At 46.0% G+C, this 26,487-nt stretch overlaps 1 protein-coding gene and 1 long non-coding RNA gene across 3 annotated transcripts in view; one reads left to right on the top strand and one right to left on the bottom strand.

Annotated features, from left to right (window-relative positions):
• Positions 1 to 1,972: 1,972 nt before the first annotated feature.
• The window catches only part of Kcnj15 (potassium inwardly rectifying channel subfamily J member 15), a 45,559-nt gene continuing 21,044 nt past the window's right edge, over positions 1,973 to 26,487 (bottom strand). Inside the window, exons 1-3 of one of the 2 annotated variants that reach the window (XM_046439071.2) lie at positions 20,301 to 20,711; positions 10,224 to 10,312; positions 1,973 to 7,096 (exon numbers count right to left, since the gene is read on the bottom strand). In XM_046439071.2, the coding sequence (XP_046295027.1) occupies positions 5,949 to 7,096; positions 10,224 to 10,296 (1,221 nt within the window). In that variant the 5' untranslated portion in view covers positions 10,297 to 10,312; positions 20,301 to 20,711 and the 3' untranslated portion in view covers positions 1,973 to 5,948. Of the gene's footprint in view, positions 7,097 to 10,223; positions 10,313 to 20,300; positions 20,712 to 26,487 lie in introns of those variants that run through there. The other variant, XM_046439072.2, reaches the window with a different exon arrangement.
• On the top strand, positions 15,723 to 19,368 carry LOC124089119 (uncharacterized). The gene is made up of 3 exons (XR_006850623.1): positions 15,723 to 15,898; positions 16,272 to 17,027; positions 17,317 to 19,368. It is a non-coding gene; the product is annotated as an uncharacterized LOC124089119 (long non-coding RNA).

Here is a 26,487-nt window from a genome sequence, read left to right as displayed (position 1 = left end):
CCAAAGGCTCCATTTGGTAACTTACAGTCCCATGACACCCTACAGAAATAATTCCTCAAACATTGATCCCAGGTGGCTGTCCCCCACCTTCCTCTGCTGGCTGCTGCGAAACGCCCATCAGTGCACAGACACGGCTTCCTTTTGTGATCTGCAGGTTTGTTTTTGTAGAAAGTCCCTGACACAGTCATGCTTCCTGTAAGGATCGGGTTTGGTAAAACATCCTCACTCTCAGGTTTCATTGAAGATGAAAGAACGCAGTGGAACCACCGAGAAGGAAAGCGACTTTCCTTTGAATTTCCTCCTATTGCCCTTCTCCGAAGCGCTTTGCTTTTCTCTGATTTGGAATAACAACAATACTTGGAATCATAAGCTAAGAGGTCACGCGTTTCCTAGCTCAGAGTCAACAGCTTCTGACTTTTTTCTCAGGGGAATGGGTACTCCATAATCTGTTGTGGCCATTCCCTTAAAATGTAAAAGTGGGTTCACTTTTTATCTACTTCAGTGTTTTTGAGGAGTGAAATTAGATATCCTAAGAGGGTGGGAAGGCATAGGTACTAGAAAAGATTCAGCCTCAAACCAAAATAAAATTGTAGTTGAGGGCTGATTGTGTGGTGGTTTGAAGCGAGGGAAACTTGGGAATGGATTTCTCGGTGGAGTCTTCTATGATTTCGCCCTCCTAGTGCTGATGAGGAATCTGAAACCCTTGGCCTGGTGCCTCAAGTGGGGCCCGAGAGTCTGTGCTCCTGGGTGTGGGGGGGCAACTGAGTGCCTGTCTCCAGGGTGGGGCCCAGGGAAGGCCCCCCTGGGGAGGCAGATGCAGGAGTCACATGCAGGACGCCCAGGTGGGCTGCCGCTCACTTCTGCTAATGGAGCCAGCTGGGGGGCGGGGGTGTTCCCAGAGCGTCCCTTCCTCTGCCAGGAGTTTTAGGAGTAACCACGACCTTCCAGAAAAAGGACGTGAATGTGTGTCTGCCCTAGAAATGACCATGACCAGAATTGTGTGATCACTCTCCACAGGTTTGTCAGGTTGGACAAATAAATACAAGGACTTTCAGTTAAATGTGAGGGTGTTTTTGGATTGCCTAGGCCGCTTTGCCAAGAATTAAAAAGTTGGCCACTGAACGTTTAGGGTGTTTCAAGGAAGTCCATACAAGACAGAGAACAGAAATCACTAAGTGTAGGACATGTCCTTCATGTCCAGTGCACCTGGAATTCCTGACTCTGGTGTTACATTCCCTGGTAAGAGATGGCTTTTACCTGCATATACAGCATCCTTAGGAGATGGCTTTTACCTGCATTTACAGCATCCTTGGCTTTTACACTCATGTGTCAGTTATGTCCCCTGACCTCGCAGCTTATTTTTATAATCATATTAGGAATTAACTATTAAATCTAACCAACAGTTTTCTCTTGGTCTTCTATTTTTACCCGCCACCCATAGACCAATTGAAAAATGGAAATTCCTGCCATCATTTTTTGAGTATCTAAATGTCCACAATTTCTCATTTGGACTTTTTTCTTGACCCATCAAAGTATCTGACTGGGTAGAGTGGATAGAGAACATGAAGGAAGGCAACACGCACAGGTCCAGTAGGAGGGCGATAGGCTGGGACCTGAGAGCCACAGCACAAAGATGGCCTGCAATGACTGTAACTTTATTTTTGCCCTACATTTTCTTTTCCATTAAGAATCTAGGGGCAAACCTTTGGAAAAGAGTTGAACATGACCCATTGGTGCTGGGGAGACTGGGAACTGCTTCTCCTGGAAGCCAGAAGAATGTGGTGGTGGTTTATTGGAATGTGAGGTGGAATAACTGATTCCCCACCCCCACACACAGTTGTTTCCCCTGTTAGAAAATCTAGGTGATTGACGCTTAGTTTCTTACACTTTTTTTCACTCCTGTCCTTACTTTGAAGACAAAGATTCTGTTTCAGATTCCCTTAAAGAATAAACAACAATAAAAATAGAGATATTAACAAATGATAATGCCCCAAGAAATTAAGGAGCCCTTTTATTTTCCAAATCCCATTACATTTTAATCACATCGTTGCATTGTGGATTCCAACTCTGGAGACTCTAGGGCTGCTCAGAAGTCGTGTTCATTCTGAGAGCAAAAAAGCACTCCCAGGTCCAGACTGGCTGCGAGTCCCTCTGATGGAAGACACTGAAGTTCACAAAAGGTAAAAGGCGTGAAATTAGTCACTGAGAAGTGAAATGCTAAGCTCTCGACCCTGAAGTGCCAGTTCTCTGGGAGGAGGAAAGCCAAGTGCATCTTAGACCTATCCAGGATCAGGAAACGGCATGCTGGATTCCAAGTGGACACTGCCCAGTCCCAGGAAACAAAGACTCGAAATGCTGGCAACATTCATTAAAAAAATCACATCATGGCAAGTTCCAACAGAGTAACTTCCATTTAAAACAGTCATTTCAACGCTTTAACAGGCAAAGGAAAGTCTAGCAAGACCCAAAGCCACGACTGGCCTCACGGGTCACGGTCAAACCCCGTAACACCACACAGAACCAAGCCCAGCATGATCCCGCACTGAGCAACCACCCCAAAGCCTTTCCCTTCTCTTTCTTTCCTTCCTTTTTCTCTCATCTTCAGACGTGACAGGTGCACTGAGGATCCAAGCAAGGGAGAATCATCTTAGAGTAGAAGGGCCACTTTAAAATGTATGTTATTTCACATTTCAACAATATTAAAATCACAGTCTGTTGAAATTAGGAATTTAATTCAAATAAAAATCAAACAAGATAAGTCTTTAAATTTATCTAGATATTTGTTCCACTAATTAATGGTTATGTTTCCACATTAGCTAGTTATCTAAAGTTTCTGGAAACTGTAACTCGTGTTATCATTTCCCCATGAGTGAAACAGGGACCCAGTGTGCCTCCCCAAGCCCGGCAGTGGCTCACGGGGAGATCTGTAAGCTGACTCTGGCTGTGCTCTCTGGGGCCGCTGGCTAAGGTGCCATGTTAGTAGGGTCTGTTTTGTTCCTGGAAGAAGACTTGGGTCTCGTGGATACTACTGCTGTTGACTTTGCAGGTTCCCAGATGGAGCACAACGTTTTCAAATGGGCTCACCAACAAGGCCTAATGCGTTGGACATGTTTCACAATGCAAGAGGTTGGTCGGGTCAAATCTAACCCAGCAGATGTGACTCCTTAGTTGGATATTTAGCCGGAATCTGTTTCAATCTGTGGACTGTCCAGGGTATTATCAAACAAACGGCTACCTGAACTCCTTGTTAGCATATTTACAGTATGAAGTAATAACACTCAGGTGTGTCAGGAAAACAACAGGTTTCAATCCAGACACAACTTTAGAACTACTTATTGAGCATCATATTGTGATTTGTTGACTTACACGTGTGTTGGCTTTTAAGATACCACATGTAGTTTTGTATGTAGTGCAAAAGATCAGGTTATCAAGTCTTCCAAATCTGGCTAATAGGATATGCTAAGTGAACACACAAAAGTTCTCTGAATCCTATGCTTATGTATATGTACCACATACAATATAGATAAGCTAGCATCCTAATTTTGATCACATTCAGAATAGTATTGATGTAAATACTTCAAAAAGAATTTAATAGTGCAACCAAAAAAAATCTGTAAACGTGCCTTTGGCATTATTTCCCTGTTGATTATACCACCATATACAATAAAGATAAATGAATACGATATCTAGAAGGGCTAATGTCTAACTACAGTAACATGTACTATTTTTTAAAAGAATGGAGGTCTAAAGCACACTGCCATGAAATTATCAACAGAAAAAGAAAGAAGGAAAAAAAAAACCTCCTGAATAATTAAAGACAAAATCCTCCTCTCATTTGGGTTGAGATTTTTCTTCAAATCTTTACAAACTTTGCCTGTGCTACTCTCACATTTGCAATAGGTTAGTTCAGTCCCAGGCTGGAGACATTATTTACACGTTTGTGTTTCAGCAAAGACACTTGCAAGTGTGGTAACATGAAGCCATGAGGAGATGTGGTGCAGTGCAAGTCACCACTTCCCGGACCATTCGAGGCTAGCTTGCTGTCGCCAGGTTCTGTGAGTCCCAATGTTTATACTCTCACAGGATGAAGCACACGTGAGCATGATGGTGGAGAACTGGGTCTCAATGGCAAATGTCTTTCGTGCGTGACTCCATGAGCCTGCCTGAAGAGCCAGCTAGGCTTACGTGTGTGCGCGTGTGTGCACGTGCCTGGGGGCTCACGTGGGTGTGTGCACTGTTCTCCAATTCTTAGTTGTGTTCTGCTTGAATGAATATGCAAATCTGTCTTGGTTTGAATAAAATGAGCATTCATCTTTTGCACATTTAATCAATCCTGGACCATTTACTCTCTTCCCCAAAGAAATGCAGGGCACTGGGCTCCTAAATTTTGCCGGAGGCAAAATGTTACCTCTGTAACACTGAGCTGTATGAGATGTATTTAAACACTGAGGGTTTTTTTTTTTTTTTTTTTTACATGTTATGAGATTAACAAATTTTGTTCCTGCAAGGAGAGTTTTTTTTTTTTTTTTTTTTGGGGGGGGGTACCAGGGATTGAACTAAGGAGCACTTAACCACTGAGCCACATCCCCAGCCATTCTTTGTATTTTATTTAGAGACAGGGTCTCACTGAGTTGCTTAGGGCCTCACTAAGTTGTTGAGGCTGGCTTTGAGTTTCGATCCTCCTGCCTCAGTCTCGCAAGCTGCTTGGATCATAGGCGTGCACCACCGCATCCGGCTCAAGAGGTCCTCTTGCTTATGAATTGCTTGCCCTCATCTCCTTCTCTCTCACAGCCCACCCAAGCGCATAAACTACCACCTCTGAGCGAACGTTGTATATTGCCATAAGACTTATATTTTCTTTGTGGTGACCATGATCATCCAGCTGTGTTCTGAGCTTGAGGAGACGCCACGAGTCTCAAGAGCTCTCTGTGGACATCAGTGGATAATTCTCCGCAGTTCCTTTGTGGGCAAGGTATTTTAATAGGCAAGAGGTGAAGCGCCTGAAAGAGACGTTGGTCAGCTGTAAGAGCTAACGAGAGGACGGGTCTGGAGGCCAGGCACGGGACCCACAGAGTTAGTTCTCCACAGATATTCAGAGAGGGACTTTGGAAACCCTGGCCACGGCAGAGACCTCCAACTTTCATCTGAGCACACATCACCAGGGGGAACTGTTAAGATACAGACACTAGTCCCGCAAGGTCAGCTGGTACCCGATGACCTGTTGGTTGGTGCTGTTCATAAGTCCCTAGATGATGCTGTCAGCAGTTCAACCACATTTTGTTTTTAATAGAAAGGGGCTTAGACATCCCATCAAAATATTTAGTGGGAATAACAACATAGGGACATGGAATGTTTTTGCAATTGTTAATTCCTGCTTTGATCAATTCAGTCTGCTGAAGATGGTAAATATGGAATGGCTGTATTTTGTGAGTATAGTCCCTCTTGAAGCATTACCAGATAGCCATCATTATATATAACATTTTCTCTGCTTGGACAAAAAGAAGATATTTTAGAGCAATAATACAAGTGAATACTGACCCACATTTTAACCCTCAACAGTAATGCCTTTGATACTTGGATTAAATAAATACCTCATATTCTAGCTGACATTCCTGTAGAGAAAAGCACTGCCTTTCAATATCGGCATTGCTCAATGTCTGTCACTTAGCAGGACGTCATTGCTATTGCGCTACACCCCGTTCTTTGAAGTGCATCCCCATCTCAGAAAACTTGAATTCTTAGAGGTCACTTCCAAGGAAGCACTTCAAAAGAACCCTGTCCAGGGGGAAGCGCTTGTTTAGCCTCCAGATGAAAGGGAGCTGCGGCCTGAGCATGTCCACACTGTGTGTGGCGTGTGTCACACGTTTTCCTTTTCACAGCAAACGTGTGTTTGAAGGGAGCCCGGATGTGGGGAAGGCTCTGGAGGGGAGCCCAGGCGCCACCCCGGGTCAGACGTTGCTCTGCTGTAACAAAAGGCTCCTGAGCTCGCGGTCCCTCTGATCCTCCTGCCTGTACTTCTCCTCGAGCTTCTGCTTCTCGGCGTCCGCACAGTAGAAGGTGCAGTCTGGGCTCTTCCGGATCTGCTCGAACTGACTGAAGTCGGCCACGTACTTTCCATTTTTGGAGAGAGAAACCACAGGCACAAACTCGAAACCCCAGTGGATCTCCTCCGGGATGTAAGACGTTCTGCTCTGGCAGACGGCGCTGGTGGATTCCACGGTGGCGTTGAGGAGCACCACCAGCTCGAATTCCTTCTCCTTTAGGTTTTGGGGAGTCAGGTCCCTCAGGGGGCTGGTCTCATCCAGCACGTGGTAGAATGTCATGGGCAAAATGAGGAAGGGGCTCTCGGAGGAGGAGTCCACGTGGAATTTGACGGTGGCTTGGTTGAGGAGGATCCGCTCCCCCTCCTTGGTGACGTGGGTCTGGAGGAGCTTGCCAGAGAGTTGGCACTGGATGAGCAGGCTCTTCCTCATGTTGGCCACCTGGATCACCAAGCACAGCTTCCCGTTCTGCTTGGTGATGACCGCGCAGTGGCTGAACTTGATGGTCTCGGCCCGCTTTTTGGGTCTCGCGATTTTGGCCAGGAAGGTGCCCGTGATGAAGATCTCAATCAAGGTCGTGATGACCAGTTGAGCCACCAACAGGAAAATGGCATGCGGGCATTCCTCTGTGATGGAGCGGACCCCGTAGCCGATGGTGGTCTGGGACTCCAGGGAAAAGAGAAAGGCCCCCGTGAGGGAGTCCACCTTCATGATGCAGGGGGTGTGGTTGGAGATGGGCTCCCTGGATTCTAAGTCCCCGTGAATGAACGCGATGGCGTAGTAGATCACTCCGAAAAGGAACCAGGTCATCACAAAAGTGGCAGCAAACAGGGTGAGCTTGTACCTCCACTTCATGTCGATGACAGTGGTCCACAGGTCCTGCAGGTACAGCAGGTAGATGCCGTCCACCTTGTCGATCCTCACGTTGCTGTGTCCGCTCTTGGACATGACCCGGGGTCTGCTGGCCTTGAGTCCAGCCCCGGCAGTGTGCTTCACCAGGGGGGCACCGGACATGCTGATGTGAATGGCGTCCATCATCAAGCTCTTGAGACCACCTATGGAAATGACAAAGGAAGATGTCACAGGGATGTGTCATGGAACTTCCAGAGACTAGACATAAAGTAATCACATGAAATAACTGTGAAGGGGCAGTCATCACTGGGCACCCCAGGATAGGTCCCAGGATGCCCCGTGGATGCCAGGTCCCAAGGGTGCTCAAGTCCCTAATATAAAATGGCCCAGTGTTTTATATAACTTATGCCTACTCTCCCGAAGAGTTCAAATCATCTCTAGATTACTTATAACACTGAATACAACATGAATGCTATGCAAATAGTGGTGACGTTCTGTTTAGAGAGTAAGGTCAAGAAGAAAGTCTGTACATGTTCAACACAGTCCTGAATTTTTTTTTTTTTAACCAACATGTTCTGTCTGTGGTTAGTTGAATCTGTGGATGCAGACCTGTGGACTGAATTTCGGACCTATGGAAGGGGAGACTTGTGAAGGGAGACCAGTGGGTGTGGACTGGAGGTTGCCAGGAGGGCAGAGCAGGAACCTAGGCTCCGAGAACAGCAAAGGTGGGTAAAACGTGGATTCTGCAATTTATTAGCTGTGTGACCACAGATATTTAAACTCTCTGGACCTCAGCTCTTTAATATTTAAAATGGGAATCAATCCCGCTCTTCAGGGTGTCTGTGAGGATTAAATGAGATGGAGAGCTGCGATCACACACTGTTCTGCACACATCTCAGGGAACACTATGAACATTACCATCAGCTATCATGATTTCTATTCTAGAAAATCAGATATTTTTCAAGCAGCTAAAAGCTGCCACATAGAGAGTTTTTGATAGAGTAATGGAGAATATTGGTACAAGTTTTTACAACTCAAACAATATCAATAAAATTTTTAAAAACTTTTTGTTCTTGTTCTAATTAGTTATGCATGACATTAGAATGCATTTTGACACATCATACATAAACAGAGTATAATTTCTCATTCTTCTGGTTGTACATGATGTAGAATCACACTGGTCATGTAATCATACATGTACATAGGGTGTAATGTCTGATTCCTTCTACTCTCCTTCCTACACCCATACCTCCTCCCCTCCCTTCACTCCTCTCTGCCTAATCCAAAGTACCTCTATTCTTCCCTAGCCCCACCACTCCAACCTTATTGTGAGATAGAATCTGCATATCAGAGAAAAGATTTGGCCTTTGTGTTTTTTAGGGGGTGGACTGACTTAAGATTTATCTCACCCTAGTCAGAATGGAAATTATGAAGACAAGCAACAAGAAATGTTGGCAATGATATAGGGGAAAAAGCACACTCATACACTGCTGTGCAACCATTATAGAAAGTGGTATGGAGATTCCTCAGAAAACTTGGAATGGAACCACCATTTGACCCAGCTATCCCACTCCTTGGTTTATACCCCAAAGAACTTAAAATCAGCATACTACAGTGACATAGCCACATCAATGTTTATAGCAGCCCAGTTTACAATAGCCAAACTATGGAGCCAACCGAGATGAATGGATAAAGAAAATCTGGTATATGTACACGATGGAATATTACTCAACCTTAAAGAAGAATAAAATCATTCACTGGCATTTGTCAAGGAATGGATGGAGCTGGAGAATATCACGCTAAGCAAAACAGATTTCTCACCTACCATACGCCCCATATTTTTTGTTACAATTTTCCTCCCTGACTCAATGAAAAGTTGGAATCTATGACCTCTTTTAGTTCTTGAGGACACTGGAAAAAATTCAAACAATCAAAAATATAGTCACAGCAAATTCTGCAGTAGAACCAAAAAGAGAGATTTATTTTAAAGAGCACTTGAAAAAGTAGGTAAGTGTGGGCATCTAACATGGGATCAGAAACACCTGCCTGGAAGCTGCACTGGCTCTCACAGCTGGCCCCAGGGACGCCTGCTCTGTGCTAACAGCTGGGAGCAAGCTGGCTGGGCACAGACTCCTTTAGTACCTCCCCGGTGACCGAGACGAATTGCCTGGACATTCCTTGAAAAGGTTAACATGTGACTACAGGGATAACTTCACCTGGTCGCCAGGGTTTTTTTCCACCTCACCAGTATTTTAAGAATTAGAAACAAATTTTCTCTTTAAAAAGGAACTGATATAGAGTGGTTCATGATTCATGCAGCGACCTTTTCTGTTAGAGGGGCATGGTCCCAATAAAAGTTTTAGAAGTAATCCTCCAGGAAAAACCCTTCAAGGAAATGGAAAGGGTGTCCACCTGAGCCCACCCCTGCTCAGGATGCAGTGGGCCAGCTGGGCATTTCGATTTCCTGCTCCTTTATTAAGGGTACATCATTTACTAAATGTCCCCTTGAAGCGACTTTCTTTTCTTGGAAAGCCCCTTGTCAGTGCCACTGGAGAGAGGGGCTGTCCGTTATGCAGAATCCCTTTTACGGGTTGACGCCTGTCACACCCGTCTTGGGATCCAGGTCGCAGGGAAGCCCAGGAGGTGGGTGGTGAGCACAGCCTTCCCTCTCCTGTGCCGGGACCCACTTGCTGGTGTAAGGAGGGGAAGCGAGGCCAGCGGAGCTTTGCAGAGGGTGCACCGTGCCCAGGCGCCCAGATGCAGAGGCCAGCTTCCAACATGAGCTCTGCCAAAGGCCAGCACAGCTCACACCAAGTAACTGCATGCACTTCAACCGAGAAAGAAGGAAACGGCTGTAAAGTGGCTGCCTCAACCCAGTGAAGTAAAAACAGAGGCTTAAGTTCTCAAGTGTGAGTGTACACCCGTGTCCTGTGGCCACAAGTGACCTCCCAGCTCAGCCTGCAGCCAGCTTCTGGGAAACCTGGCCTTGTTTCTAGGAAGGTAGGGCCCTGGGGCTCTGCCCCAACCTCTCCTCCACAGGGGCAGCGGGCCAGGCTCGGGACGGCTTCCTGTTCCTCTGCTGGGAGCCCTGGGGCTGTGGGCCCACACACCTGGACTGGGGTGGGTGACCTCCCCAGTGCCTCCTCTGGGGGTTGATGGACATAAATCACAGAATAAGACCTATGGCCTGTGCGGGGACGGGGTCCCCAATCTCTCTGTGGAAGACAGAGCAGCTGGTGGACATCGGTTGGGGGACCTGCCACCACCACTGTCCCTCTCCCTCCCCTGAGTGCCCTCTGCCCTCAGACCGTTTGCTAGCTGGTCACTCACTTGGCAGGTCACAGGGAGTCTTCTTCAGGGCAGGTGACACGTCCTCGGTCCCCTTCACCCACCTGGCTACCATGGGACTCTGCTCCTGCCTGAAAGAAAGAGTGACACGTGGTGTTCACAGGTGGTTGCTCAGAGCACCCAGCCAAGCTGGCCCCCGACGGTTCCCGAGGGCCACAGCCCTGGCATTTACCTTCCGCTCTCCCTGGTCATCTGGCACGGTGCCCAGACTAGGGTAAAGGCTCAAGGAAAGTTTGAAGAATGAAACCGAAGCCACCCCCACAGCCCTCCTGCAGAATCCCCAGTGCCTGGAGACAGCTCGCTGCCAAACACGCTGGACGGACAGGGTTAACCCACCCATGGAGGCCCCCGGCGCTGACCTGCGCTCAGGGAGGCAGGAAGGGGAAGTGCAGAGGAAGTCAACAGTGAGCCTGGAAGGAAGAGTCCAGAATAGTCTACCGCCTGTGGAAACGCATCGCGACCGTTGAGTCATAGAGCGTCCAGTGGAGAGCACTGTCACAGCCGTCCCCTCCGACACACACCGCACGGAGGAGGAGATCGCGGCCTGGCAGCTGGGTGCAGGGGGAGGAAGGAGGTCCAGAGGCTTTGGAGCTGAGCCAGCCTTCTCGTTAGTACAAAATCCTCCCCACTCTTCAGATAACCTGCTGTAAATCCAAGAGGCTCTTTTGCAGCCTACTTATTCCTCTATCTATCTATCTATCTATCTGTCATGCATCTACTTACCTATATCTATTTTGATTACATACCAATCATCAATCTATCTGTTATCTGTCCATCTGTCATCCGTCTAGCTATCATCTTTTTATCTTTTATCTTTTTATCCTTCATCTTTAATCTTTCTTTTTTAACTTTTATTAATTTTCTTATTTATATGTGACCCTGGAATGCATTACAATTCTCATTACACACATAGAGCACAGTTTTTCATATCTCTGGTTGTTCACAAAGTATAGTCACACCGACTCGTGTCTGCATACCTGGACTTTGGATATTCGTGTCCATCACGTCCCACCATCGTCTGTAGTCTCTCAAACCACCGTTTTCCACCTGTGTCTCAGGCACCTTCCTACCTGTCATCTGTTGCTTGTCATCTGTCTGTCTACGCCCACAACTTTCACCTGTCTCACACACACACACGCACACAGCTCATGCTTATTTCTGATCTACCATTTACTTCCAGTAATTACCGTTTTATAGTCAAACTGTCCCCAGTCACCAGCCAGTGTGGCTTCCTCCAGGCTGATACCAGTGTGGTCACAGCATGCTGGGCAAACTCTGTTCCCACCCAGAGTTTCCTCTGCGTCCATGACTGGTATCAGTACTTGTCATCGGTATTGATGCATACTCTTAAAATTAATAGTATTTGTCCTTTTATCAGGACATTTACTTCTTTGTGGACACACCTTATTTCACATGCTGTCATCTTATTGCCTTGGACTTATCTCCCTCAGTGATTCTGGGTTCCACCTGTTTAACTTCTAAGATGTTGAGAGACAATAACAGTTTTCCAAAACTTCATGATGGGAAAAATGACCAAAGAATATTCTCTTCTAATTCCCCCCTCTCTTAATCCTCCAGATCAACAATATTCTAGTACAAACCACAAGCAGTTTTCTTGAGTTTCTAGACATAATATTCCTTTCTCTGGCATTTGTTAGGTTGTTTTGATCTGTGGGCTGGGATTTCAGTTCCCAGATTGGCAATATCATTATTGAAGTGAAGTCCCTGGAACTTCTGAATGGAGGGGACAATAGTGTCCTTTCTTACTTCAAGGCAATAAAAGACACTTGGTGTGATATCATTTAGCCCTGATTTTGCACAGCATTTGTTTTCTGGAGATTAAGGGGAAAAAAGAAACATATTTTTAAAATGGAACTGAACAGTAGGCAAATTGAAAAAAAAATCTTAGTCGTACAAAGAATGTTGGAAGAGCTACACTTTCCAGTTGGGGCAGAAAAAGGAGATGGGGAGACAGAACAGGAGTCCCCATCGTATTTTCAGGGAAATTCTATCAAAAAGAGAGGCTCTTGTCAGAGTGGAGGGTCATAGAAACCAATCACGGCAAGCTGGAAGACAGTATTCTGTCAGAAAGAACACTCACGAGAGGCCCTGGAGCTACTAACCAGATAGAGGAAATACAGAGGCCAATAGCTAGCAGGAAGAGCATCAGAACAAGTGGGAAGGATGCTAATAAACAAAACAGCAGTAATCAAAATAACTAAGAGAGACTTAGATGAGTGGTAATAGTAATGAGGGCCAAATCAATAGCAAGAATCATCACCACAAATAGACCAGAGGCTGCCACCTTCCAGCGGACACTTTCCTTAGCTGTGCTAACCCTCACAGCAGCCCTGCCAGGTGAGCACCATCGTCTCCCTGACCAGGACACCCAGGCCCAGAGAGGGGAAGTGACTCATCCAGGTCCCAGCCTTGGGCACATGGCAGTCCTACACCTCCCTGACAGAACCCTCAAGGTGCCCCTGCACTAGAATGACCGAGGGCTGAGGTCCTCATTTAGCAGGTCGAGGTGGAGCCCAAGGACCCGGATGTCTAGCAAGTTCCCAGTGAGGTGGCTGCTGCTCCTACACACACTCTGGGAGCCACCACACTGATGTGGGGCTATGCCCACATCATGTGGGAAAACCCTCGTCCCTCCCTGAGCCTCAGCATCCTGAAATAGCACTACTGCTTGCAGACCCCAGGAACACCCGCAGATTGTCTTCAGGAACACCCAGCTCTGTTCTCCTCACAGATGAAGACCATCTCTCCAGTGGCCCAAGGCTAGGTATGAATTTTTTAAAGCCGGGATGTATGGAGAATCTGATCAAAACTGTAACATGTTATTTATATTCATATGTAAACATTATGCAAATATTATGCTAGGGAAAATATAACTATGATGACACTTTTATTTTATGTTAAATATATATTATAACACAAATAATTCTAGCTAAAATTAATTGCAGAGAGATCTCTAATTTCCACAACAGACTTCAACCCATCCCTTCTGGTAGCCATCCCCTGTTTATACAATACTGTTTTTTTCTAAGTCTCAAGAATTAGATCTGACACATGTCAAATGGATGAGTTTTTAGGAAAAAAAATCAGTTTAAAAATGATTTTCCCCTTCCTCATGAGCACAACATTGAGACCTTCTGAAAACTTAGAGCCCCATTCAAATTTTGGAAGTTTTCAATTTCTGCCTCCCCTGGGAAACCTTCATTCTGTGTTCCCTGGTGGACACAAGCAGCAGAATTGTGTGTGTGTGTGTGTATATGTGTGTGTGTATGTATATGTATATACATACATACATATACACACACATACATACACACTATATATAGTGTATATATATAATGCATATGTATAAATGTATAATAGATGTAAGTTATGTATTATACATATGTATATTTTTTCACCTATGGAAACAATATAGGGGCACTGGCTCCTCAAACTGGAGTTTCTCACCCAGGTCTGCAGAGACCTCTTGCAAAGGAGGGGGTGTGGCTTGGAGGAATGACATTGGAATCGAATTGTAACTTTGTTCTTCTAGACTAAACAGCATGTGGAAGATCTGACTTTTACGCTCTGACAAAACATGGCTTCTCATTTGCTTAAAAGGTTTTCTCTATGTGTCAAGTATTTCTGACACATCAATTTTTTTGATGATCTCTCTCTCTGTTTACAAACCCAAAATACTTGCATTAAATTTCACTTTAAGTATACACAGGTTTAAATATTAAGTAGAATAAAATGCTTGACAAGAATCTACATGGGGTTCACTGAGCTCAGAAGTTTTCAAAGTAATTGAAAATAAAACCAGTGAGGCTTAACTCTTCTCCTTGGGCTCCTGTGACTGGCCACAGAGACACATGCATAGGGACCTTTGACTTTGGCCATGTGCCAGTTCCTTCCCTGCTCTCTAAAGCTGTCCACTGGTCTCTTCAGAGGCTGGTGTGACACTTCTGAATCCATGGCTTTGACTTCATCAATGATGAAGAGATGAGTGTACAAATGGCTTTGCCCAGGTGGTCTTTAAAAAGAACAAGATACCCGGAGGCAACTCAGCAGATTCCAGTGGGCAATCCTTTGGTTTTTATCTTCTGGGGAACTTTCATTTACCTTCTGCAAACTCACTTTTTCCCACAGGCCACTGAGGACTGTTGGAAAGAATGTCAGCTTTCTGGAAACTGTGGAATTGCTCATTCTTCTCCATGAGAATCATAGGATGGGAGGGGAAGGGTGACCAGAGATGTCTGCACATTTGTAAGCTCCAGCTCAATGACCTGTGCCTTAGGACGTGAACGCAGAGCCTTACAGAGGTAGCTGCGGCAGTCTAGGGCTATTGTGGGTGGCCGTATGTTGCTCCAGGTTTTTGCTACCCCTCTGCTTGAGCCTTCTCTGGGCCTGCTCCTACAGGGGTGTGTGTTTCTACTTCCTGTGTCAGGGGTCGCCACGAGGCTTGCCCTGGCCAAAGGCGTGTGAGTGAGTGGCCATGACTCAACCTGTACTGGGCAGAGACACTGGTCTCCTCACTGGAGTCTGCCATTGCTCTCAGGTAGGTCTCAAGATGGGCTGTCTTAGGATGAGATACCCAGGGCCACAGTTGATTTGCAAACAGGTAGGAAAGGGCCTTGCTGCTGTAAGCTGCAGAGAACTTGGGGTTGTTTGTTACAGAGGCAAAACCTAGTGCAAACCTGTCCACAGAGGTACCCTTAATTCCATGCTTTTGTAGCTTGGATTGCATTCCTGACCTAAAAGGTACTGCATTTCAAGGAAGGACATGACATCCTGAAATACCCCTAATGCAAACTCCAAATGTTGGTCTACGATGAGACACTGAAGGAGACAGAATCCAAATTTATCAGAGTTCTAACTGGAAGAAAGGTTTGCCTGATCCCTGGGGACAACATAGACAGAGTGGTTGATTCTTCTTGTGACATTAATTCTAAGTCAATATTTAAATCCATCATGACAAGATAACCTTTCAGGGAGCATTATAAAGGCACCCCATCCTGCCATTCTCATCTTGTGTGGAGCAGGAAGCCCCTGAGGGCCTTATGACAGTCTTCTCATAAACACACTGTGCTGGGGGGCCACCATTTTTATATAATTGTCAGCTTTTGATTGGCAAAGGTCAATCAGAAAAGACACTTTTCAAAGCAAGGAAGTACATTTTTAAAAATCTACTCTCTCATTTTACGTATGAGGAAATACTCTTTTCCATTTTCTGAATGAGGAAACCAAGCTTAGAAAGATTAATTTGCACATGCACAGAAGGTCAATCCCTGGAGGACTTAGCAGACCAGCTCTGTCTGCCTCCATAAGTGTGCTCCTATCTGCACCCATCACAACCAGCTCGTAGGGGGCCCCCCCGTCTCATGGTCCAGTGAGAAGAGGCATGAAATCTGCCCACGCTCACCATGACTTTGCATCCAGGGTGGAGTAAATAGCTGTAATTAATTCATGGCCTAGTCTATGCCAGGCTGTCATGAGACACGATATTTTAGATTTCACATGGACTCTAAAGTAAGTGCTATTCCCGTATTTCAGATAAGGACACTGATATGCACAAGGTCTGTTTGAGTCTGTTGACCCTGCCTTGGATTCTGGATCTTCCGAGAGCATCAGAATCACCCAGAGGACTTGATAAGCAGGTAGGGCTGGGCCTCAGCACACAGTCCCTGGCTCAGCAGTGCCAGGGTGGAGCCCGAGGAGCTACAGTCTAAGTTCTCAGGTGACACGGCTGCTGTCTGCCCGAAACCACCTTTTGAGAATGGTGGTCCACATGATTCCCTGCTTATAGAGTCCCAGAGAACCCAGAGAAAATGAGCAAGGACATGGGAATGTGTCTATGGTGTGGCGGGGGAGAAAGGCGGTGGTATTAAACCCAGGAGTATGGAGCTCCCACTCGGGTGGGAGCCCAGTTATCCAAGAGGCCCTTCCAGGCACTAGAAGTTCAGGTACTGTCCTGAAAAAAAATGGGGAGGATTTTTGGCAAAAGGAGCCATTAGTTGAACATTCCTCCAGGTGTCTACCTTGGATGACAGGCATCACCCTGGAGCAGCTTTCGCACCATGCTGGCTGAGAACCCTGGAGGACCCAGAGCCCGGATTCCAGGGCAGGAAGCCTTGGGGTCCTCTCCCTCAAGTGTGTGGTGTCGGAAGAATGCAATTAAAGGAATCTGTGGTCCAATGAGTTTGGAAAGCTTTGCCTATGGAACCCCCAAACCCCATTGTCTCTACCCTTTGGAGATTCAGATTTCACATTTGTCAATTATGGGCTGTGAGAAGTCCTATAGTTAAGAAACCCATGAAACTACACAGAGAGGCGTCATGCCCTTGATCTGACATTGGGAGACGCTTTGGGGAATACTGACCTGGTCTCAACACTACTGTTTATATCCATAGAAAAAGAAGATCCAGAAGGGTGGTTACTTGTTCAAGGTTGCCGAGACAGTAACAGGGCCGGGGCTGCAAACAGGCTTTGTGTTTCTGAGTCCTTTCCACAGGCAGATCTCTCCCTGTTGTCCTGAACCACTCTGAGGTGAGCTGTCCCTCTCACCAGATACTGAAGACAGGGGAGCATTGGAGAGCCCTCCTCCTTTACCACCTCCAACCGCAGCATCAGCCTCGTTGGGGAGAACTTGTTAAAAATGTAGATTCTCAGGTCCTGCACCTGAGCTCCTAAACCAGAATTTCTGGGGTGGCTCCCCAAGAACCTGTGTCTTTAAAAGAACTCCATTTCCCAAAGGGCCGTGTGGTGAGAGTTTGCAGTGGTGGCTTGGTAAGTAAGTCAGAGAGCTTTCTTTCATCCCATTATACATTGGAAAAGCATCGATTGTTGTTTTAAAGACAAATCCCACATTCCTCCTTGCATGTGAACATCTAATGATCCAATTGGCCTCTGTGGTCAGATATTCAGCCTTTTTCCTATGTTTCCATTCCATTATTATTGTTTCAAATTCCATAAGTACTAAAAAAAATCATTTTCCATCCCCAAATGTGGTTTGCATACTTATACCCTTCACTCCTCAAATGCAGATTCTTTTTTAGTATTTTTTTTTTCATTCCAGAGAACATCAACCTTTTTCTACTCAGCAAAGACAAGTTTAAACAGATACCAGGTTCAACGGGAGACTCATTTTCCATTTTCCATGGCAAAGAATCCAAGCACTGGAATAAGCCAGAGGTATCATTTGCTGAATATTTTTGTAAAGACAGTTTAATTTCAGGCTCTTTATTTGCAAGAGAGCTGGCTAACCCAAATAAAACATTATACATCTGTCTGTTGTTATGAGTGACCAACTTCAGCTGAACATGATTACTTAATAACAGCTAACTTTCCTATAGAATAAGAATGTGCACTAGGTAAGAGCGGATGGAAATTTCCTTCGGTTCACCAGCCCTGATTCCTCTTGCTCCAACATGTGAAGAGCTTGGGTAATAAGCATGCTCTCCCCTTTAATCACAGCCCGGCTTGGCCATGCATTGTTGTGAGGTGACTGGTAAAACAGGAAGATTTATGTCTGGGGGAAACCAAGGCCAGCGGTGTCGCCTTAGCTTCCCACAGGCGCAGCTCCCCAGGTTCTCTGCAGGGAATAGATTTCTACGGCTGCTCACGGAACCGCACTTGCTATTCTCGTCTGGACTGATTCAGACCCAGAGAAGATGGCAAAGGAACACAGTTGTTGGCAGAGGAAGAGGAAGTACGGAGTGTTGGGGCTTGTTTGACTGTAACGGGGAATAAGTCAGAGGACGGCATCGGAGGACGGTCCTTACACAGATAGATTCTTCACTTTATTTTATTTAATAAAACTTTAAACTGGGCATAGCTGGAGCATGGAAAGACGAAGAGAACCCGCAGGAAGCCGAGGAGGTGCGGCCGGTTCTCTCTGTCTTCCTCTGGCACGGGGACTTGCAGGACCTGGAACGCGACCCTTTTACCAACTTCATATGTGACTTGCAGTTCCTCAGAACGAGCTTCCCCCAATCGCATCTCCCTCCTGTGAAGACTAAGTCTAGCACCTTCCACCGCTCACCCGCATCTTTCTTTGCCTCCAATTTATAATATTTTTTGACAGTGACAAAGACATGGAAACATAGAAAGCACATTATAAATATAGATACTGATTTCAGGCAGCCAGGCTTGTTTTTCTGGTTTTGTGCTATTTTTTTCTTTTGTTGAAAATGAATTTGGAGTTGCTGGTCTTTATGGTTAACTTGACGACTAGTGGACTTTGGTGTGATTCACCTGCATACGGGGAGGAATTCTCCTTGTTGATTTTCATGCTATCCCATGGGGAATCTTACCCCAGACAAAGGAAATTAGGACTTTTGCTTGATTTGGAACTAAGCTACTTAACAACGAGACGAGTGTCAAGACGTTTCACAATCCAGTCTCACTGTCGTTAGTCTAAGCTTTGACCACATTTCTTGATACAGAAACTGGATCTCACAGGATCCCAGGAGAACGCAGTTAATACCCAAATTCTTGCTTTGTGGTCAATTTATTTTAAGGACTGGTAATATTTGTGAGTTGTTTTCTTGCCCCACAGTTGAAAACACAGATGCTTCTGATCTCTAAGTGATAATAAGACCTGTTTAAGTTTCAAAATGCCTTCACATTCAAAGTGGTAGACCTTTGCCAGTGAACTAATCTCCGTCAGTAAACAGTGTAAGAAAAGACATTCTTGCCATCTGCACTTAATTAGCTGGAGGATGTTGGACCAGCTTTGGTGGTGTTTGGGTTTCTAGTTATAATACAAAATGCCCAGTTAAATTTGAATTTCAGATGGACGGCAAAAAACTTTTAGTATAAGTATGCCCTGGGCAATATTTGATACGGGCTTATACTAAAAATTATTCATTGTTTATCTGAAATGCAGATATATGAACTTTCTATATACTTGTATATGTACTAAATGTAGAGATACAGATAGCACACTCGTCATAAATATACACATATATATGTATATATAGATATGTTTTTTAGTTTTTTGCTAAATGCCTGTCAACCCTAGGGAAGAACAAATATATGTTCTAGAAAAGCTCAGAAAGCCAAAAAACAACTTAAAGACAAGGTTTTAGTATACAGAGGGCATTCTGGGAAGAACAGTACTGGGAACTCTGACGCCAAATCCCTCCATTGTGTGCTGGGTGGTGGGGGGCGGGCAGCTTTTCCTGTGTGGTCCCTGGAGGTCTCACCAGGCTAATAAGCTGGCCTCACTTGTAACGATTTCAACTCAGGATCCTTAACCATTTTTGTATCATGGTCCCTTTTGCTGTATTCGTGAGACAAATGAGTGTCTTCTGAGAATGAGGTATTTAAATAGGTACACTAGTTAAGGTTCCAGAGGACACCACCAATATCAAAATGCCCTTATTACAATATGGGAAAAAAGCCCCCAATTGTGCTTCTTTTCCAATCACCAAACAAAAACTATTTCTTTGAATTGTGGTGAGCAGATTCAAGATCTCCCCAAAAATATAATGTGATACTGAGATATCTGTGCCTGCTACTAAGACAAGGTCACAGTTGCAGCAATACAGTGATGGTATTTTGTACACCCTTAGAGCAAAAAACACATAAATTTTAGTGAGAGGTTATTGGAAAGACACTACTACTCCCTTTCCCTCTCTCCTAAGGCCACAGTTCCTCCTGTGTTCCCCCCCCCCACCCCCAGGCTCTCTGGACTGGGTTTAAACCTGTGAATTTTAAATGCAATGATTCTGATTATGTCACAGAAGTCAGGCCGACCTATTGAACCTTTCTTGATTGACTTTCCCCGGAGACGCAGCCAGCCATCTCAGATACAGTTTCTTTATAAAAATAGCCTGGATACTTAACAATTAGAATCAAGTCAACACCCTTGCAACAGGACAGGGCTGCACATACCAAGGTTAGCAAGGAACATCTTCAGTGTTCACACGGGCAGAGCAACACCCGCGGGGAGTTGTTCCAACATCCTCTACTCTAGAATAGTGGCACCCTGACCCAGAAACAAAAGAGGATGGCAGAAAACACCCGAGATACGGACATAATCCTGGGTCTTCATACCTGGCGTGACACGTCTCAGAATCACGGAGCTGGATGTCATAGTTAATCCTGGCTCAGTCACATGCAGCTGGTCATTACCATGGTCCATCGCTCTCTTACCGGGAAACAGAAAGCGTGCTCACCTGCAGAGCACGAATTCAGACAACGGTCCCCTCACAAGTCCTCCGGGGGCTCCGCTGCTGACAGGGCAGAGCCCCAACACCGTCCCGGAGCTAAAGGACTCTTAGGTCCTGGCTCTCACTCCCTCTGGGGCTTGTTCCTTCCAGGTCAGAGCCTGGGTGCGCTCCTGCCGTTTTCCAAACACCTCAGTGCCCTCAGGGCTCCACACCTGGAACCCAGCCTGAAGGTCCTCCACTCTCCTGCTTCTTGATTAAATCCCTCTCCTGCAGAGGCCAGGTTGAACATTACCACCTCTGTACTTAGAAAACACCCAGCACTTCTTCAGACGCAGGACAGTGTAAAGGTTAAGGACACCTAAGCCTGCTCCTGTTGACACTAGCTGTGCAACTTGGGACAACTGAGACTTTGACACTCAGTATCTTCATCTGTAGCATGGAGATAGCAGCAAGTCCGGCACCTCACAGGGTTGTGACAGGTCACGGGACACGAATCTGTCTGCTCATACCAGTTATTACACAGGAGTTAGCTGTTATCCTTATATGTGTACAATCAATAAAACACAAAATATGACTTACTCAAAAGAAATCACATTTACTGCAGAGGAACAGCAGAGGGTTATGTTCTGATTATGTGAAGTTCGTATAAATCCATAGGAACCTTCCTCCCCTAAACCCTCATCCTCAACATTTATAAAGACACAATTTGAAAAAACATCCAAAAGGTGAAAAGACAATGCAACCCTTCAACATGTATTCTTTTTTTGTGTGCCGAGAGTTTATTGGGCACCTAGCATGTGCTAAGGTCAGTGTGGGGTGCTGGGATCCAGCAGTGAATAGGATCCCCTTGGTCCTCACCCTGGTGTATTTAGAATAGGACAGGGAGGAGAGGTTTTAAGCAAATCATTCCACAAGATATGCTTAAAGATATTTATGGGAAGAACTGGAGAGGCAGAATGGAACATGAGGCATATGACATATTCTGGTCTGGGGTCTGGGAAGGCTTCCCTGAGGAGGTGGCATTGGGTGGCAGAAGCCCTTGGGCAGGGGAAGAGGCAAGCCAGGTGAGGGTGAGTTTCAGGGATACATGGCATCTGCAAAGCCCAAGGTGGCTTGGAGCTTGGTGCCTTCCAGGAAGTAGGGAGGGTGTCAGGTAGGGGAGAGGACAGAGGGGCTAGGCAGGACCAAGGCACAGAATTACATCACGCAGGGTTTCCTGAGGACTGTCACCTTTGTCTTAGGGGAATGGGGAATGTCTTCGCATTTATTCCAGGAAGAGGCAGGACTAGACTTGCTTGTTAAAGTGATCCTTCCGACAAGATGGAGAAAGGACTGGCCAGGGGCAGGCGTAGCTGCTGAGAGTCTGTTCAGTGGGCCCGGCCAGTAATCCAAGCTCACATTACTGAAACGTGGACGGGGACAGTGCCAGCAACTTGAGAAAAGCGCAGAGCTCCGTGCCAAGGTCCCAGGAAGACCCGACAGGCCTCTCTAACAGGTGCTGTTGGCACGAGGTGGTGAGGGAGACTCGATCTCAAAGAGGACACCTGGCTTCCTGGCATGGGTGGGGCAGGGTGGGGCAGGGTGCGGCGGTGCTTTACTGGCCAGAGGATACTGGACCTTTTACACTGGGCACATGTTACTGGACACCCAGGTCGTTTGAATGCTTGGATGTTGTAGCAGCTTGGAGCTCATTCTTACACTCCAAAGGTAATCCTGATGCCGGAGGATCCCACCTAGGGTGAGACCCTGGGTCCAGGTGCAGGTCCTGGGAGTGCTTGGGAGACACTACCCAGGGCTCAGAACTAGCATCTGCACTGATGGACCTGACTTTCACTAGGGACAGGAGGGACATATGTAGCACTTCAGTCTACAAGCAGAATTGGAACTATGATCCTGCACAACTTTTCCCCCGACAGTAGAACATGCAAGAAGCAACCCCCGTCTGAGCCCCAGGAAGCCTGGGGGTCACCCAGATCACCAATAATGCAGCATGGTTTTCAATGTATAAAATATTTATAAACTGAAATATTAAGTAGTCCTTAAAAATGAAAGCAAAATGGAAAATGTGTTTAAAAAAAACAATAAATAGAGTTGGATGTACCGTGTAATCCTCTTTTTTTCCTTCTCTCTCTCTGTCGAGGTAATGTTATAATGCAGTGCCTCTAAAATGCTAGCAGAAGTTATCTCTTTAAAGGAAAACACAATTAGAAAGGGTTTCCAACCAGATTTTCCATTTTTATGCAGTTAATCTGAAAATTCAATTTCCCTAGCACAGATCATGCTCAAGCATTCCAGATTTTACTGTAAATGAGAAGTACTCACAGTGTTCTCCTGAAAAACTTTCCACACTCTGTCGTGGCCAAGTCTATGAAATCAGTTACTCTCAGCGATGTTTTGATTGTACCAATCTGAGAACTGAGTTTTCAGTAAGTAATCAGGGCTATCGTTTGCTGTTAACTAAAGGCTTAATGCCATTGACTGACGAGTTTGCAATCCGTCCAAGAGGACTGCTGATAAAGCAGATTCCTGCCCAATACCTTTGTTTGGGCAGGTACCTCCACTCCAGATTCCTTTTGTCCTGTGTCCTTTGGCAAACTCCTATTCATCCCTCAAAGCCCCAGTGAAATGTCACCTCTGTTTCAGATGGAATTTATCCTGTTCCTCTCTTCTGCCTTTGGCAGGGTGTCCATACCTGTGACAACACTTAATAAAGTGCTGTAATGATGTGTTTCGGAACATGTCTTTCCCCATAAAAGACAGGTCTGGAGGTATAGGTGTTTAATTTATCTTTTAATCTCTAATGCTAAGCATAAGGCCTGGCATATGGTAGAGAATCAATGTTTGAAGGAGAAACAGAGATGATGTTCAAGCGAACTCAGAGCCCTCCATGTACATAGCCAATGTAGCCCATTTAAAGATATCATAAATGGTATTTTAGATCAGAGAGAAGGCCCATTCACAGACAGGCAGATTGGGGGTGGGGCATGGGTGGGGTACTTCACTGATTTGAATGATCAACCTAGAAATAAAAATTTAGATGTCTTACTCCGATTCACAAGACAAAGAATATTCTTTAATATCCTACCTTGAAAATTAGTCGCACATCTGTCAAGTTGACAGAGATAATTAAAATCATGTGCATAGACATATTCATTTTAGTCCAATGAATTACTTTTTCTGTGCATTTCATGTTCCATGAGGTCCTAAGTATGCTGACCATCTCCAAAGCCTTCTGAGGTTCCCTTCTCTTCTCTCTTTGTCTCCTTAGCACAAGTGTCTCCAACAGTAATGGGAACAGTAATAGCAATCAAATAATGGAATCATTCAAATTTAGCTTCTACTTGGTCCTTTCCAATGTATATACTTTTGCATACTTAAAAATATGCATAATATATTAGTATAGGGCAAAATTTCATATATTGTGCATTTATGTCCCAAAGTATTCTTCCCGCCTTTGCGGGGGATGAATGATTATCAATTGTTGAATCTACTGCTTTAGACAAATGCTTATTAAACTTTAACATATGTACAATTCCTTGGGGATTATTTAAAATGCAAAGTATTATTCAGAAGTTCTAAGGTCTGAGAATCTGCCTCTCGGTGAGCCCTTAGGTGGTGCCGAGGCTGGACGGCCAGAGCTGGTACTCTGAGCAGTGATCAGCCTCCTGTAGCCAGGGTTCCTTGTCGGGAGCACGTGGTGTATAGTACCCCGAAAAACCGGGGTGACTGTGTTCTCACTCCCCATGGTTGACCATGGCTGGCACCACTCTAGACACGTGAAAGAAGGTGATTCACGCCATAAATAGATGGCAAGAGCATCAAAGCTCTCCTGTGGCTTTGCATACGACGGGTCCCCTGGTGAGCTTTCTGGACAGATGGTTCACGTCTAGGATAAAGTTCAAGGCCACTAGCTGACTTTATTAAACAAACAAACAAACATCCCAAAGTACTGTTTATAAATCTCCATCAAGTATTACAAAATGGTCCCATAGTCAGCGATTCTCCGCCAGTGTTTGGTTTCTCTCTGGACACTTTCTTCTGGGGAAGCATAGCTGAAAACCAAGGTCTTGACCACTCCTGGTCATAAAGATCCTGTGGGGCTCATGTCAAGTGCCAAGCCAGGCGTCTTCCATTCTGACTAACAGCTACCTCCACACACCCTCACCCTGAGGAGCTGGAAATGAGTAGGTTACAGAAGCTCTTCATCCAAAAGAAGAGAAGAAACATTATCCCCCCACATACAGACACACACACACAGACACACACACATACACACAGACACACACACACACATCACTGACTGGATAGAATTAATCTCTTCATTCACATGCTTTACCCAACAATCTGTGCTTGTGAGTCCTATCACAACGGTCAAAAGGCTGCTTTGACCTAATTTGAACCATATTCCTGGCTTCATTTTGAGCCAGCTTCATGGTGCAAGGGAGATCACAGATGAGTGCCTACGTGCTGTGGAACCTGTATTCATGCACAGGGACACGGGCTGAGTTACCCGGGTGCTTCCCCTGAGACGTGTCCCCAGCCCATGGACTCAGGCCTCTAGCTGCTGTGACATCTAGGAGAACAAACACGTTGGGACTGGTTGAAGACCCGAGGAGGATGGAGGGCCATGGCACCCATCTCTTGTAGTGAGTTCCTGAAGGAAATCCAGGTGCCAATTCCCAGGATTCTTCCTCGGATCTGTCTTCGGTCCCACTTTCAGCCAAAGGATCTGACATTTGAGGGTGGCACTGGGAATGGGACCCTGGCCCTGACCTTGGCCACGTCCTCTTGTTTGTTCTGTGTTCCGCATCCACTTGCTCGTGGTCATTGGTAGTTCAACCCACAGACTGAGAAAGCCAAAATGCTGGTCCCGGGGTCATGGGGGCACCCACTGCTGGTCTGAAGAGTGACCTTCACCATGGAGCCAGCTGTGGGCAGGACAAGGGCTGGAGAGAGCTGTGTAGAGGAAGCAAATGACCTGGCCTCCATTCCCACAGAGTCTGGTGGCAACTCTTCAGTCAATGGACCAAGTCATCTGTCCACCGTGCCACTGGGCTAGTCACTAGGGGCTCAGCCGCTGGACAGAGTCCATTGCTCATCCTCTTGACTCTCTGCACAGTGCAGACCCTTGCTGTAGCCGTCTCCCAGCTCCCTGTAGCTCTCCATCTCCCTCTCAGTTCCACTCGCAGGACTCTTCTCTGCTGCGGGTCCTTTAATGGCATTCCCAGCCCCAGACCTGTGTGTCCAAAGCAGGTCTACCTTGCCACTGCCACCCAGCCGTCCAGATGACTATGGCTCCTCCATTGCTCAGAGGTGCCCCACATGAAACCAGCCTCACTTCATTACCCATCTCCCAGGATGTGAGCCCAGAGAAAAGATACTCAATATCCCCAGTGTCCCTCAAAACCCCTGAGACCTGCCACCCCCTTGCCACCCACCTTAACACATTGACTAGAGCTACATATGATCATCCCTCTGCACCTGCAAGGATTGCTCCCCCAGGAATGCAGGGGCTTACATTTCTTAAGGAAAATGGGGGTACCACCTGCCTGAATGCACCTGTGCATTTTAAATCATCTCCAGATGACTTATAATGGAAATAGCTACTATTTGATAGTGTTTTGAGAATAAATGACAAGGAAAAAGTCCACGCAGGTTCAGTGCAGACACCACCACCTTAGGCCTGACCACCTAGTGTGCCAACACAATGCGAGCAGAACCGTGCTCAGTCATGCTGGGCAGAGATGCAAGAAATGCCAGAGGCTGTAGCAACAGCTGTGTCTACATACCACTTCATTTGCTATAGTGCTCGGCATGTATTAAATGCAAGTTTTGTCTTTTGGAACTTTCTGGAAGCTTTAACCAATAGTTTTGTTCCTCTGGTGGAGTCTTCATATGCAGCAACTGGGGGCTCCTCTCTTCAGTGCCCCAGCAGGCTCACACTGGAGGTCCCTGTCCCATGCAGTGTGCCCTCCCAGGTGCTCTGCACAGGGCAGCCTCAGTGCTCTGCCCGAAGCCCCTCCTGCCCAGCTCAAGGTTCCCCTGATCTACAGCCAGAACCCCATCCAGAA

The sequence above is a fragment of the Marmota monax genome, unplaced genomic scaffold (genome assembly GCF_021218885.2).
Source record: "Marmota monax isolate L192 unplaced genomic scaffold, Marmota_monax_Labrador192_F-V1.1 WCK01_AAM20220418_F8-fsc00125, whole genome shotgun sequence".
NCBI classification, from domain to species: domain Eukaryota; kingdom Metazoa; phylum Chordata; class Mammalia; order Rodentia; family Sciuridae; genus Marmota; species Marmota monax.
Note: the sequence above shows the minus strand (reverse complement) of the source record. Positions and strands in the feature narration are given on the sequence as shown.